This window comes from Odocoileus virginianus, chromosome 6, assembly GCF_023699985.2.
Source record: "Odocoileus virginianus isolate 20LAN1187 ecotype Illinois chromosome 6, Ovbor_1.2, whole genome shotgun sequence".
NCBI lineage: Eukaryota > Metazoa > Chordata > Mammalia > Artiodactyla > Cervidae > Odocoileus > Odocoileus virginianus.
The window spans coordinates 44711870-44725227 of NC_069679.1; the positions used below are offsets into that span (position 1 = coordinate 44711870).

At 36.7% G+C, this 13358-nt stretch overlaps 1 protein-coding gene across 3 annotated transcripts in view; it reads right to left on the reverse strand.

Moving 5' to 3' along the window:
- UNC13C (unc-13 homolog C) overlaps positions 1 to 13358 on the reverse strand; it is a 655668-nt gene that overhangs the window by 464827 nt on the left and 177483 nt on the right. For all 3 annotated transcript variants that reach the window (XM_070469257.1, XM_070469256.1, XM_070469255.1), the window contains 2 exons: positions 11898 to 11920; positions 11261 to 11325 (listed from right to left, as the gene is read on the reverse strand). In XM_070469257.1, coding sequence (XP_070325358.1) covers positions 11261 to 11325; positions 11898 to 11920 — 88 coding nt within the window. The remainder of the gene's footprint in view (positions 1 to 11260; positions 11326 to 11897; positions 11921 to 13358) is intronic.

Genomic DNA, 13358 nt, shown 5'->3' on the forward strand with positions numbered 1-13358 from the left:
AATATATATTCCTAAAGGATATTATAGAAACCCTCAGCAAATACTTTCCTAGAATCTAGAAATGTATCTACAACTTTTATTTGATACACCTATTTAGAAACCTTATCAGACCAATACATAATGTAACATTAAGTTCAAAATACATAATTACAAAGAACTGATGTAGACTCAAGCTTCATTTATTTGCGAATTACATTAGTTTGGCATACTAGTAAAGTGGTCAAGTCCTGGAATAACATAGGCCTAGTTCAAACCTCAGCTCTAATGATCATTAATTCACCTTGACCATGTTGAATATCTCTAAGCCTCAGTAACCTCATTTGAAAAATAATTATAACATCTACCTCAAAAAGTTGTGATGAAGTTTAAAGGAAATTACACATAATGCTTAGATATGGGCTTGTTATACCTTAACACTAGGGAAAGTATTTGTTGTTATAGTGAATTTGAAACATCAGCCCTATTTTTTAAATATCTAAAATGGTCCCTTACATTTATCCTCTATTTTATATTATTTTTAAGTGTTAAGAAGGAATTAAGACCAGTATCTACCTCAGTTCAGTCACTCAGTTGTGTCTGACTCTTTGCAACCCCATGACTCACAGCACTCCAGGCCTCCCTGTCCATGACCAACTCCCAGAGTCCACCCAAACCCATGTCCATTAAGTCAGTGATGCCATCCAACCATCTCATCGTCTGTTATCCCCTTCTCCTCCTGCCCTCAATCTTTCCCAGCATCAGGGTCTTATCAAATGAGTCAGCTCTTCGCATCAGATTGCCAAAGTTTTGGAGTTTCAGCTTCAGCATCAGTCCTTCCAATGAACACTCAGAACTTATCTCCTCCAGGAAGGACTGGTTGGATCTCCTTGCAGTCCAAGGGACTCTCAAGAGTCTTCTCCAACACCACAGTTCAAAAGCATCAATTCTTCAGCACTCAGGTTTCTTTATAGTCCAACTCTCATATCCATACATGACCACCGGAAAAAACACAGCCTTGACTAGCAGACCCTTGTTGACAAACTAATGTCTCTGCTTTTTAATATGCTGTATAGGTTGGTCATAACTTTCCTTCCAAAGAGCAAGCATGTTTTAATTTCATGGTTGCAGTCACCATCTGCAGTGATTTTGGAGTCCAGAAATATAAAGTCAGCCACTCTTTCCCCTGTTTCCCCATCTATTTGCCATGAAGTGATGGGACCGATACCATGATCCTAGTTTTCTGAATGTTGAGATTTAAGCCAACTTTTTCACTCTCCTCTTTCACTTTCATCGAGAGGCTCTTACTTGTTCTTCACTCTCTGCCATAAGGGTGGTATCATCTGCTATCTGAGGTTATTGATATTTCTCCCGGCAATCTTGATTCCAGCCTGTGCTTCATCCAGCCCAGCGTTTCTCATGATGTACTCTGCATATAAGTTAAATAAGCAGGATGACAATATACAGCCTTGACGTACTCCTCAGTTCAGTTCACTTGCTCAGTCGTGTCCGACTCTTTGCAACCCCATGAATCGCAGCACACCAGGCCTCCCTGTCCATCACCAACTCCTGGAGTTTACTCAAACTCATGCCCATCAAGTCAGTGATGCCATTCAGCCATCTCATCCTCTGTCATCCCCTTCTCCTCCTGACCCCAATCCCTCCCAGCATCAGGGTCTTTTCCAATGAGTCAACTCTTTGCATGAGGTGGCCGAAGTATTGGAGTTTCAGCTTCAGCATCAGTCCTTCCAGTGAACACCCAGGACTTATCTCCTTTAGGATGGACTGGTTGGATCTCCTTGCAGTCCAAGGGACTCTCAACTCCTACTAGTCTTCAATTTAGAATTGGTCATATCTGAGAATTATGGTTCGATTAACAAGCTGCTCAATATTTAAGAACATATGGGAAATTAAGCAAACTTGTTTACTTCAAATGAGATTATGAAAGCAAATTATTTTGGTGAGCAGTGACTATTACTGTGTTTTTCTTTTCCTTTTTTTTTTTTTTTTTTTTGCTCTCCTCTATTGTCTGCCTTTGGGCTTCTCTGGTAACTTAGCAGTAAAGAATCCTCCTGCCAATGCAGGAGACACAGATTTGATCCCTGGGTTGGGAATATCCCCTGGAGAAGGAAATGACAATCCACTCCAGTATTCTTGCCTGGGAAATCCCATGGACAGAAGAGCCTGGTGGGCTACAGTCCATAGCGTCCCGAAAGAGTTGGACTTGAGTTAGAGACTAAATAACAACAAATATCTGTCTGTAAGAGGAAACCTGTTATTTACCTTCATAGAATAAGGTATTCATTTATTAAAAGATACTTAAGACACCATTCAATATATGCTTTATTGGCATATAAAATGATCAAGCTCATTTTTCCCCCTAAGATAGTTTATGTATGTTAGATGTAGTCAATAGTCAAATCAATTCATCTTTGGAAAGAACCCTCAGGTTTAAGGATGCATGGTAATCATAATTGCCATGTTACCTAGAGGCATTATTTTCAATGCTTTTTGACTAATAACTGGTAATTTTCTAACACAAGCCATTTTTTCTGCTCGATATAACAGATGATATTTTCCATAGCTACTGAACGAGCACTGTTTTAAAACTGACTATCCAATTACTATATTCATAAAGGATTATCAGTGTTTTAATTTGCTGCTTTTCAAATACATAAAATAACTGGAAGGCATTCGAACATTAAACTTGATTCTATTTAGTGTATCTTTAAAGATTCATTGATTTTCTAATGAATTTAAGCCAAGCCAAAGACTTAACTCAAAAGATCTGTTTTAAAGAACTGAAAATGCACAGTTATACACAGATGTTCAATAAGCAAATTAAATACAAATCAAGCTTTAGAAAAATATGCTTCTACATAGCAATTTTTTTTTTCTCCAACAAATATGCTCTCCTAAGGTTTCTTAACTAGGAATTTCTTTTTCTGAGGCTAGATTATCTCTAGGAACTGTTACATTAATGAGGTGGGTCCTCCTGCAATACTTGAGGTTAGAAGAGAGGATGGCAAGTACCAGGTTGAAAGATATTTTGGCTTTCAAATGAGGAGTCTGGAAGAATGAAAGCATTTCTGAATGGGAATCACAAAGGTGAGAAAAGATATGGCCTCAGGGGCTAGAGGGTGTAGGTTGCAACTTCAATCCCTAAAGCTGAGGTGGCTTTACCAAAAGCTAGTCATTGGAAAGTGTGCATTATCTGGGATTTATTTAAAGACCATTTCAAGTACAGTGAGCTGGGATTGGGCTTTCAGAAACTAGGGAAAGACAGACTTCTTGTTGGATATGTTTTTGACTGGCAGTCACTGAAAGTTAAAGGGAAAGTAGGCCCTTTCTGAGGAGCCAACCAGTGAAACAATTATTTCTGAGGAGCCAACCAGTAAAACAATTATGGAAAGCAAAGTTTCAAGAGTTGGTAGTGGTTGTGGTTTCCTTCCCTTGAATGAAGGGCTGCATCCAGGGCTGATATGGATGAAGGATCATAAGCATATTCTCAATCAGAAATGGAAACCTATCTTTCTTGAAAACGAGAGTGGTCTTTATGTGATGAGTATATATTCTATTATTATTGCTCAGTTGTGTCTGATTGTTTGCGACCCCATGGACTGTAGACCAGCAGGCTCCTTTATCCATGGGATTCCCCAGGCAAGAATACTTGAGTGGGTTGTCATTTCCTCCTCCAGGGTATCTTCCTGACCCAAGGATTGAACTCACATCTCCTGTGTCTCCTGCGTTGCAGGGGAATTTTTTACCCTTTGAGCCATAGAGAAAGTATGATGAATAAAACCCTGCAACCCAGAATGATCCTGAGGTTGCATATTCTTATGAACAATTTAATAATACAAGTATAATCTGGCTAAGGAATACTCTATGCACTGCTTTATCAGCACAGAAAATGGTCTCATTTAGAGTAGACATCAGGTCTTTTGTGGATGGAGGAATCTTTTCATTAAAATCATTACCAGATTTGAGAGTCTTACACAGTAACCCTGCATTGAGTGTTCTTCTGCATTTGTAGTTTACTATTGAGTCAGAAAAAATGTTAAGCTACAAACTAGGCCAGAAGATGAAAAAGGTGTCAATCTCTAACTTTGTGAACTATAAGCTAGTAGTAATGAGGTAACAATTTCATTTTCTTAATCCTTTGAATGAGTTCTATGAATTGTTTGCCAACATCTAAGTAGGAAAAAATACACCTAGAAGAAATTATTTATAATTTACTCCAAGAAAACTATGGTGTCTATAAATCTGGTTCAGACTGCAGTCAATAACAAATCTTCCTTCCACAGATGTTATGTTAACATATATTTCCTATTAACAGAGTCTAAGGATGTGGTCCTGGTGTTTTGTAGTTTTGTAGGAAAACCTGGTGGTTTTCCATACATTGAAGGAGTCAGCCTAGTGGCTGGGCTTTGTGGCTAACATAAAAATGGACTTCCTAATAACTAAGATTTTCTCATTGGAGATATTGAGGAACTTATGAGTCTAATGCAGCATTTCAGCTCAACATGAACTAGGAAACTGATAGCTGGTGGTAGGCCAAAGTTAGATAGGCAGGGGGGGTTTTTTGGTGTTTTTTGTTTTGCTTTGTTTTTGCCACAGGAAACTAATGGCTTAGTAATCATTTTTTGATAAATTGAGTTTTAGAAAGTTGATGGCCTTACTGATGTCAGCTTTCCTAGCTAAGAGGTTCTCTGTTTAGGCTAGATCTTGGTTATAGAATATAATGTGTCTGCTTGGCAGGAGGACTGCAGGTGGAGTGCTGAGCACTAGAGGACCCCAGCCTCACATGGGATTATTTTCTAGCTGATATAACTACACAGTGGCATGACTATGTCTGACATTAGTTATGAGATGCCAGGTTTCATTCATTCTATAATGGATTAAGCAAGATGACTCCGTTTATTACTTTTATAAAGAACAAGGTGAAAAAGATCATTCAATGATTAATCATAAAATTCTCCTTGCAAGTATGGAGTTTACTAGAGGAAATCTTTAATACAGTGTGAATTTATATCTAGAGTGTTCTGAAGTGGTGAGGTTTTCTGATAGAAGGGATAAAATTTATCTTAGCATAATTAGACTAATATTTTTATAAATTTTCTCAGCAGAATCTTTAAACATTACTCCAAAATAGAAAAGAAGATTCATAATCCAAAGCAAAGTGTCCTCCTAATCAACTGGGGTCATATTTTCTATGAGAAAAATTGCCTGATTTTTTTTTTTTTTCTGTTAAGAGCTTACTAACACTGAGTTTGAGAGATGTTTAAGTTTCTTTTAAAACTCAGTACTTCTCATACGTGTCTCCTCCTCAATCCACAGTTATTTCAAGAATACTTTTTTCTTAAAATATGATAGACCCAAGTCTCTTAAAAATAATTCTGACCAATGATCTGAGAGACTGTCATTCTAAACCAAAATGAACTTATGAATGAGGTCCTAAATGGGCAAGACACTATCATAAACTTTATAAAAGAAAACTCAAATAACAAAAGACAGACTCTGTGCCTTTAGAGAGCTTAAAATCAAGTAATCAAGGATATGAATCTTGTGAAGGTTATGTAACTTAAGAAATTACTATATGCCATAGGAATGACATGTAAGAACATAGAAAAGGGAGTAATACTACTTTGTTGCAAAAAGAGAGAAACAGAAATCAGGAAGGACATTCAAAGCCATGTACAAATAGCCATATTTTATATTGCGGAAATGAGGACCCATAAGACATATTTCAGTAGAACAGGACTGTGCTTTAAGGAGATGGGCTTCCCTTGTGACTCAGCTGGTAAAGAATCCACTTGTAATGCAGGAGACCTGGGTTTGATCCCTGGGTTGGGAAGATCCCCTGGAGAAGGGGAAGGCTACCCACTCCAGTATTCTGGCCTGAAGAATTCCATGGACTAACAGTCCATGGGGTGGCAAAGAGTTGGACACGACTGAGCCACTTTCACTTTAAGAAGATTAGCCTTTAACCACATACATAAAGACTGGAATTAATGTAGAAGAATAAATTGATGCAGGAAGATCAGTTAGAAGATAACCTTGTAATTGCCTAGATAAAATGTATTGAGAACTAAAACGAGGCTGATGGCAATCTAAGTTGAAAAAGGTACAGGCATGGTGACTGAATTGCTGTACAACTATGAATTGTGAAAGCAGATCCGTCTGCATCTGATGACCCACGTGTAACAATGACCAGTCCCCTTCTGAACTGCGGTGTTGGAGAAGACTCTGGAGAGTCCCTTGGACTGCAAGGAGATCCAACCAGTCCATCCTAAAGGAGATCAGTCCTGGGTGTTCACTGGAAGGACTGATGCTGAAGCTGAAACTCCAATACTTTGGCCACCTCATGCGACGAGTTGACTCATTGGAAAAGACCCTGATTCTGGAGGAATTGGGGTCAGGAGGAGAAGGGGACGACAGAGGATGAGATGGCTGGATGGCATCACTGACTCGATGGATGTGAGTTTGGGTAAACTCCGGGACTTGGTGATGGACAGGGAGGCCTGGTGTGCTGCGATTCATGGGGTCACAAAGAGTCGGACACGACTGAGTGACTGAACTGAATTGAACTGAATCTTAACTCAGTTCTCCCTAAATCTATAGTGCCCTCCTCTACCAAATCCCCTGGGAGGAAATGGAGTTCTTCCATGAAAACAACTAACTGGAAAGTGAAAGAAAAAGGCTTCTATTTTGTCCCAAAGGGTGATTTGCTATTGTGAGTGAAGCAAAGTTATGTGAGGGCTGTCATTTACTGCTTTGTACTTGGCAAACCTGGTTGAGAGCATGCAAGGATATTTATGCATGATGAACCACTGACGTAGCAAAGGGTTTATAGCAGTGGAAAGAACTGTTGTCTAGACTTAGGAGAATTTCTCTCCTTTTCCTTTAGAAGAAAGGAAATTACCTGAGGGGGCACAGAAGAAATTAATTTATGGGCTAGGTAGAAAAAAAAAAGTTCTCAGTTACCAGGGTAACTATGAGACAAGATAGGTTAAGAGTGCCTTAAGAGTAAGAACAATCTTAGTTTCTGTGTTAAGTGACTGATTTCATGCCAGACAAAACATGGAGGTCAAGACTAGCAGTGGGGAAGAAGGCATTAGGACAGAATATAGGATCCTAAACTTTATAGAGAATATAAAAGCAATGTGAGCACTATGACAAATATGAAACAGTATATTAAACCTGTTATATCCATATATTGTACAAACTAGTTTGTGTCCGGTATAACAACTACAGCAAAAATCATGACTTTAATTAAGGTAAACTTAAATACAAAGGAACTGTTCAGAATTCTGACTAATGATAATTCTGACTAATGGCTTGCTCACATTCACTAAGTTATTTGTTCATGGTAATAATTGAACCTTGGAAATCTCGGCACTTATTTCATATTTTTTTTAAAGCAATTTTGTCTGTTTGAAAGGGAGGTCAACACAGAAGCTAACCTTTTTCTATTTGTCATATAGAAAAGATAACTGCTCTTCAATAGTATGTCTCCATTTTCTCTTTTTCTTACCTCTTTCAACATCACCTCTTTTCTAACAGGTTCAATAATCCTAGTAGTGGCTAGAAAGCAATCACCAGTTTCCTGGGGTTAAGGAGAGTGTCTACAGCATAGCTCAGAAGCACAGGCAGAATATAAATCTTTCTTAACATAGATTCAGAGAATTTATTTCCATGAGAACTACCATGATAAAGTTTGGTGACTGAAGAAAGAAGGGAACAAAAATAATGAGTCTCTCTTCTCTCAAACTACATGCGTTTTTCCTGCTAACCCCCATCACTGTTTTATAGACTTTCCTGAATTTTGGTGGCGACACGACTGGCACCTCTAGACTAGGAAGGAAAAAGTATAGAGAGAGGCCTTGAAATGCTCCCCAGTATGCAATGAATAAAACTACTATATGCATATGTATAACTGATTCATTTTGTTGTACACCTGAAACACATACATTGCAAATCAACTAAACTTCAAAAAAAAATTAAAAATAAAACTAGCTACAAACATCCAGGGAAAAGTGAACTTAAGTAAATGCAATTAAAGCCCCAAGGGAGTGGCAGTCTAACTCTGAAAGTGATTCATGAAGGTACTTACGTGCCTTCATTCACTGTCACTGATTAAAGAAGTGGCATCAAATTGACATTCAAATAATGTCAAATTATCAGATGCCAGGCAGCCACGGGCACGTATCACTCAGATATTCCTCAGAGAAATCTTCTAGGAATAGTTGGATGACAGCCTTCAGTTAGCACACCTCCAGAACCAACTGCAGCATTTATTTACGCAGGCCACTCTCTCCCCAAGCTGCTGCCACCCAATGATATGGGCATAACAGACCAGCCGCGGATGCTCAGGGTGGGACTCCTCTCACAGCCAGCCTGTTCTCTAGGACTCCCCGCTGACTGACACTTCGCTGTAGTCTCATGCAGTTTCACTGCAGTCAGCTTAAGGCTTCTCATGCCTAGTTTTCCTTCCTCCTTCTCTTTCCCCAGGGTATCAGACCTGCATCATGGTTCAAGGCACTTCCTGTCTACCCCTGTTGTTTCCCCACTTTATCTGAGGTGGTTTTCTCCCAATAGGTCTCGTATTTTTGTATCTTGGTAAGACCCTTAGCTTACATAATGACAAAAGCTACCAAACTCACAAAAATACTATAATGTAAAATGTTAAATGTATGATTTCACTGAAACAAGCATCTTTACTCTCTCCCAATTCCTCTCCCAGAACCTGTCTGAATTATACTGTGACAGATAGGAAAAATAAAACGTTGGCATGAATTTTCCAGCAATACTTACAGGAACTGTACAGAGGGATGAACAGAAATTAGCAGTATTGTTAACTACATTACCTGGCTTCATTGTATATAGACTGTTATGGTATATTCATTGTACTTCATTGTATATAGACTGTTATTGACACTTGAGATGTGAGAGGGAAGGATGGCCATGGTCTGTCTCTGAACTGACTAGCAGTGCTGAAGGCAGAGGGGTGAAGGGTGCAGCAGCCTTGTCCTGAAACAGCAACGACTCCCTGTTTTCAAAGTCGGCTCCAGTCTCAGTTTCCCAGGACAATAGAAATTTTAATATTAAGAATTATAGCGACAATTTGCTTTATTAAAATATATATTTAAATACTTATAGGGAAAGTAAAATAAGAAACGAATATTTCTGGGAAACAATTTGACTGAAAATTTGCATTTAAATGTATTCTTCAAGTTCTTCAGGAGGAATCTATTTTCAGGTAACAAAAAATTCTTTCTGATGACTAAAAATTATCACCCCTTTCCCATACCGCCATAATTCCAAAATCCCTTGCTAAGTCCATGAAGGAGGACGTTTCTAGAAAAATAATGTGGAAAGGATCAAAACGCAAAGATGAACTATTGTAGCTAGACATTTACACAGCATACACTTAACAAAACATTTAGGTAGACTAACCCTTTTGCACTGACAATGATGAAAGTCCATATTCAGACATGAGATAGGAAAGCAGGTTGTTATTAAGTGATGAATGCCACAGGAAGGTAGGAACTGCAAGAACTGTAATATCATAAACTCAGATAAGTCTCTAAGACTATGACATACAATTTTTTTCCAAAATTAAATTGAAATTCAACTTATTGTCTAAGATAAATACTTCTACTTGATGTGTCACACTGTCACTTTTTAGTAATTAAAGAAAAGTATATATGGTTTAGTGGGGAAAGGATAATCCATTTACTACCTGACTTTTCTATAACTAATCCATAGTGAGATTTTTCCACAGTTGGTTTTCATAACAGATTTAAATTATTGTGATATTCCAATATAAATGCAATTCCTCATGTATTTAAAGAGCATCAAAAGGTCTGTATAATATAGCAAATATCTTACTTATTTGAAAAATCCAAATAAAAATGATTTTATTATGTTGGAGCTTTAAAACTGAAACAAAATTTTTCATATGGGTTCCAGTAAATAACATGTGGATGTTACTTAATAAGATTCATTTTAAAGGAATGAAAATACTATAAAACATAACTGAGACTATTTATTTGCCCCAACCTAAAACATATATCTAAATTTTGCTTCTATTTCTATTATACACAGATGTGTTCAAATTGCAATACTTAAAAAACAATTTATTTATCCTGTGCATAAGCTTTGGTCCACACACTACACTCTGAAAATTGATTATACATCTGTTCTAGTATCATTTACAATAATGATGCTTAGAAATATTCTGGAAAAATTAATAGAAGAATGAACAAATATTACATAAATATTTTGACATATTTCCATTACTTAAAAATAATGAAGTGGAAAGTTTTCCAAGGTACTATGTTGTCAAGTAGTAAAATAGAAAAGGTAAGGAAAAAGAAACCCACAAGTTGAAGATGAAGGACAGTATTACTGATTAAGATCACAGACTCTGGGACTAACTGGGTTTCAACACTCACTTTGCTACTTACTAGCTGTACGAAGAGAAATGTCTTTTTTTTTTCCAACTGCTACATATATGGTGGTAAAAATAGTACTTACCTCATAGAGCCATTGTAAAGAACAAATGAGTCAGTATTTATGAAACAACTATGATGATACCCACTATTAAATCAACTCTAAGTTACTGTTTATTTATAGAATGGCCGTATGTTGGCATTTATGTTCAATGTACAGGGACATAAAAAACTATTTATTCTATAAAAATATATACAACATATATATGCAAGCACACAGAAAAAGGCCTGACAACACATGAGGCAAATTGTATCTTTAGGGGCACTAAAGCAGATCTTTGTTGTTTAAGTGTTTTACATAGAAAATATAATTAACACATTATTTTGTGGTCACATTTTAAATACTTTTATACACCCATCAAATGCAATTGCAGAAAATGATTACATTGATTGACTTATTGAAACAGAAAGATATTCTCATGCAAATGTCATTAAGTGCAAACAAGCAGATCAAAACACTGTATTAACTGTACTAGTAATTAAAATTATATGGTTATGTCTTGTCTGTGGAATGATCTATTCTGGCTAGGTGATTTCAATTTTCTTCTTTATATACAGATACATTTATTCATAGTTAAACTTAAATATTCAGAAATCTATATACTTTTTAAAAAGCACTATAAATCTATTTTACTGCAAGAAGAAAGCAACAGCAAGGCAAGCTAATTATACCATCATGCAACATTCTGCACTTAAAATACCTATGTTGAGAGCATAGCCAAGAAACATTGATGAATGGAATGAATTAGGAAGGTTATGAATGTACTCACCCACCAAAGGCCTGTAGTGCAGAGAATTTGGAAGCATCCACATCATTGCCACTTACTATCCGAGCCTTAAATGAGAATGGAGAGAAACAAAAGAAACAGACTTTTAGCATCCTATAGCTATGTACACATGAATTTGGAACACGCGTCAACTGCACTAGACACGTAACACCTAGTATGACAGATGCTAAGCAGGGTCAGCTCCAAGTCAAAGCTACTGTGTTTTTATGGGTGGAGGTTTTGAAATTAGCTGTCAGCATTCAAACAAAAGCACTGGCAGAGTCAAGTAAAATATCATATTCCAATACCATTTGCCCTTAAAACTTGGTATGTGCAGTGAAGATCATGAATCAGAGAGATCATGATTCACCAGACTTAACAACAGATGCTGCGTTTGACAGTAGCAGACCCCTAGGTTGGCAAGTGTAAGCTCTAGTAAGCGAAGCTGGCAAGGTGTTATCTCTTCATAAAAGCAACAGATTGGGGCACACTTAAAGGACAACCAATGAATGGAAAGCTGGGATAACATGCACAGTTCACAACTAAAACCGAAGAACCAAAACAGGTCTAATATGTCACAAACAAACATGTACAAAAAGACGAGACCCCTCAGGAGGGAAGAAAAAGTATGATTTAAAACCTTTTCATCCACAGAACTGCTCTCTGAAAGAGAATCAGGAAAAGAAGGAATAAATGTTAGATGGAGCACTTTTCAAGAAATCATTTAAACATATACATGAACAAAGTGTTAATGTTATATAGTTTAAAATTATAAATGAAACCCAAGTGAAGAAGGATAGCTGGTCCCTGCAATTTAAAAAGTTGGAAAATGTGCCAGAATGCTTGAGAAGTATAAAAGGGTGATTACAGAGCTTAGTGAAAGACAATGTATCATAAAAAGAAAAGAACAGTTGAAGTATCAGAATGCCTAGGCTCCAGCTGGGACTCTGCCACTTGCTAAGCACGCTGGGCAAACTACCAAATGGTCTGGAGTCTAGACCTAACTCTGAAATAAAGTCACTAATACTTCGCTTTTTGCCTCCAAACTTTGTGAAGAGGATCAATTAAGATCAATATATGTGAAAGTAAACCCCAGGTGACTATATAAATTAAAGAATTTTTATTATGGGATTATGTATTGCTTCTCATATCATAGAACTTTAGAACTAAAAGATTAAGTATATTTCACCTTGCAAATAAGAAATCTAATGCCTGAAGAGGTTAAATGACTTAAGATTCCCAAGCCACCAAATTACAGAGTGATATAAATCCAGGGCTTCTGACTCCCCATCTGCTGCTCTTTGGATTCAACGTTTCAAGTAAGTTGAACAAAACAGTGAGGGATGGTTGGTCCATGGTTCTCTAGTATAACTTAGGACAAAATCACAAAGTCAGTATTTCTCCCTTTCAACTGCTCATGGGCCCAAGTAGATTAATGATGGACTTGTGATTTTTCAAATTTTTTGTTTTTTTTTGAAACTCAAGTCTAAATTTTCAAGGGTCATCATAGCATGGCCCATTTCTAACTTACACAGTCTTACTGTTTTTTAGCATAAAGCAAGAGGGATTTCCTAATGAATACAAGTTTGCCGAAAGCTAGAACTGGAGTTCTAAGAACATTACAGTTCTTATATCCCAGACCCCTTATTTTCACAGATGAGTCCCAGAGAGAGAAAGATTTGCTCAAGGACATGTAATTCAATGATGATTTTTATTGATAAAAATCCAAAATTATTTGTTTTCTAAACCCGTTAAATATGAACCAGTTAACATAACTAAATATTTTTGTGTAATATTTTGAAGATTTTATACTATCCCATGGTTATATCTTTGAATATAAAGCACAGTAGGCACAATATAAAGTAATACAGCAATATGGCCATAAATATTTTAAATACTTCACAAAATACAGAAAATAAAATTCGGCACTATATCAGAATAAAATATCATAGGCATGAAGATTTTTTCAAAAGCATGATTTAAAAATCATTGACTACTATAAAATGATATCAACCAATCATAAAATACATATCTGCATTTAAGTAGGAGCATGCAAGCTATTTGATAAAATTTCAAAACCTTCCAAATAATTTTTAACCTA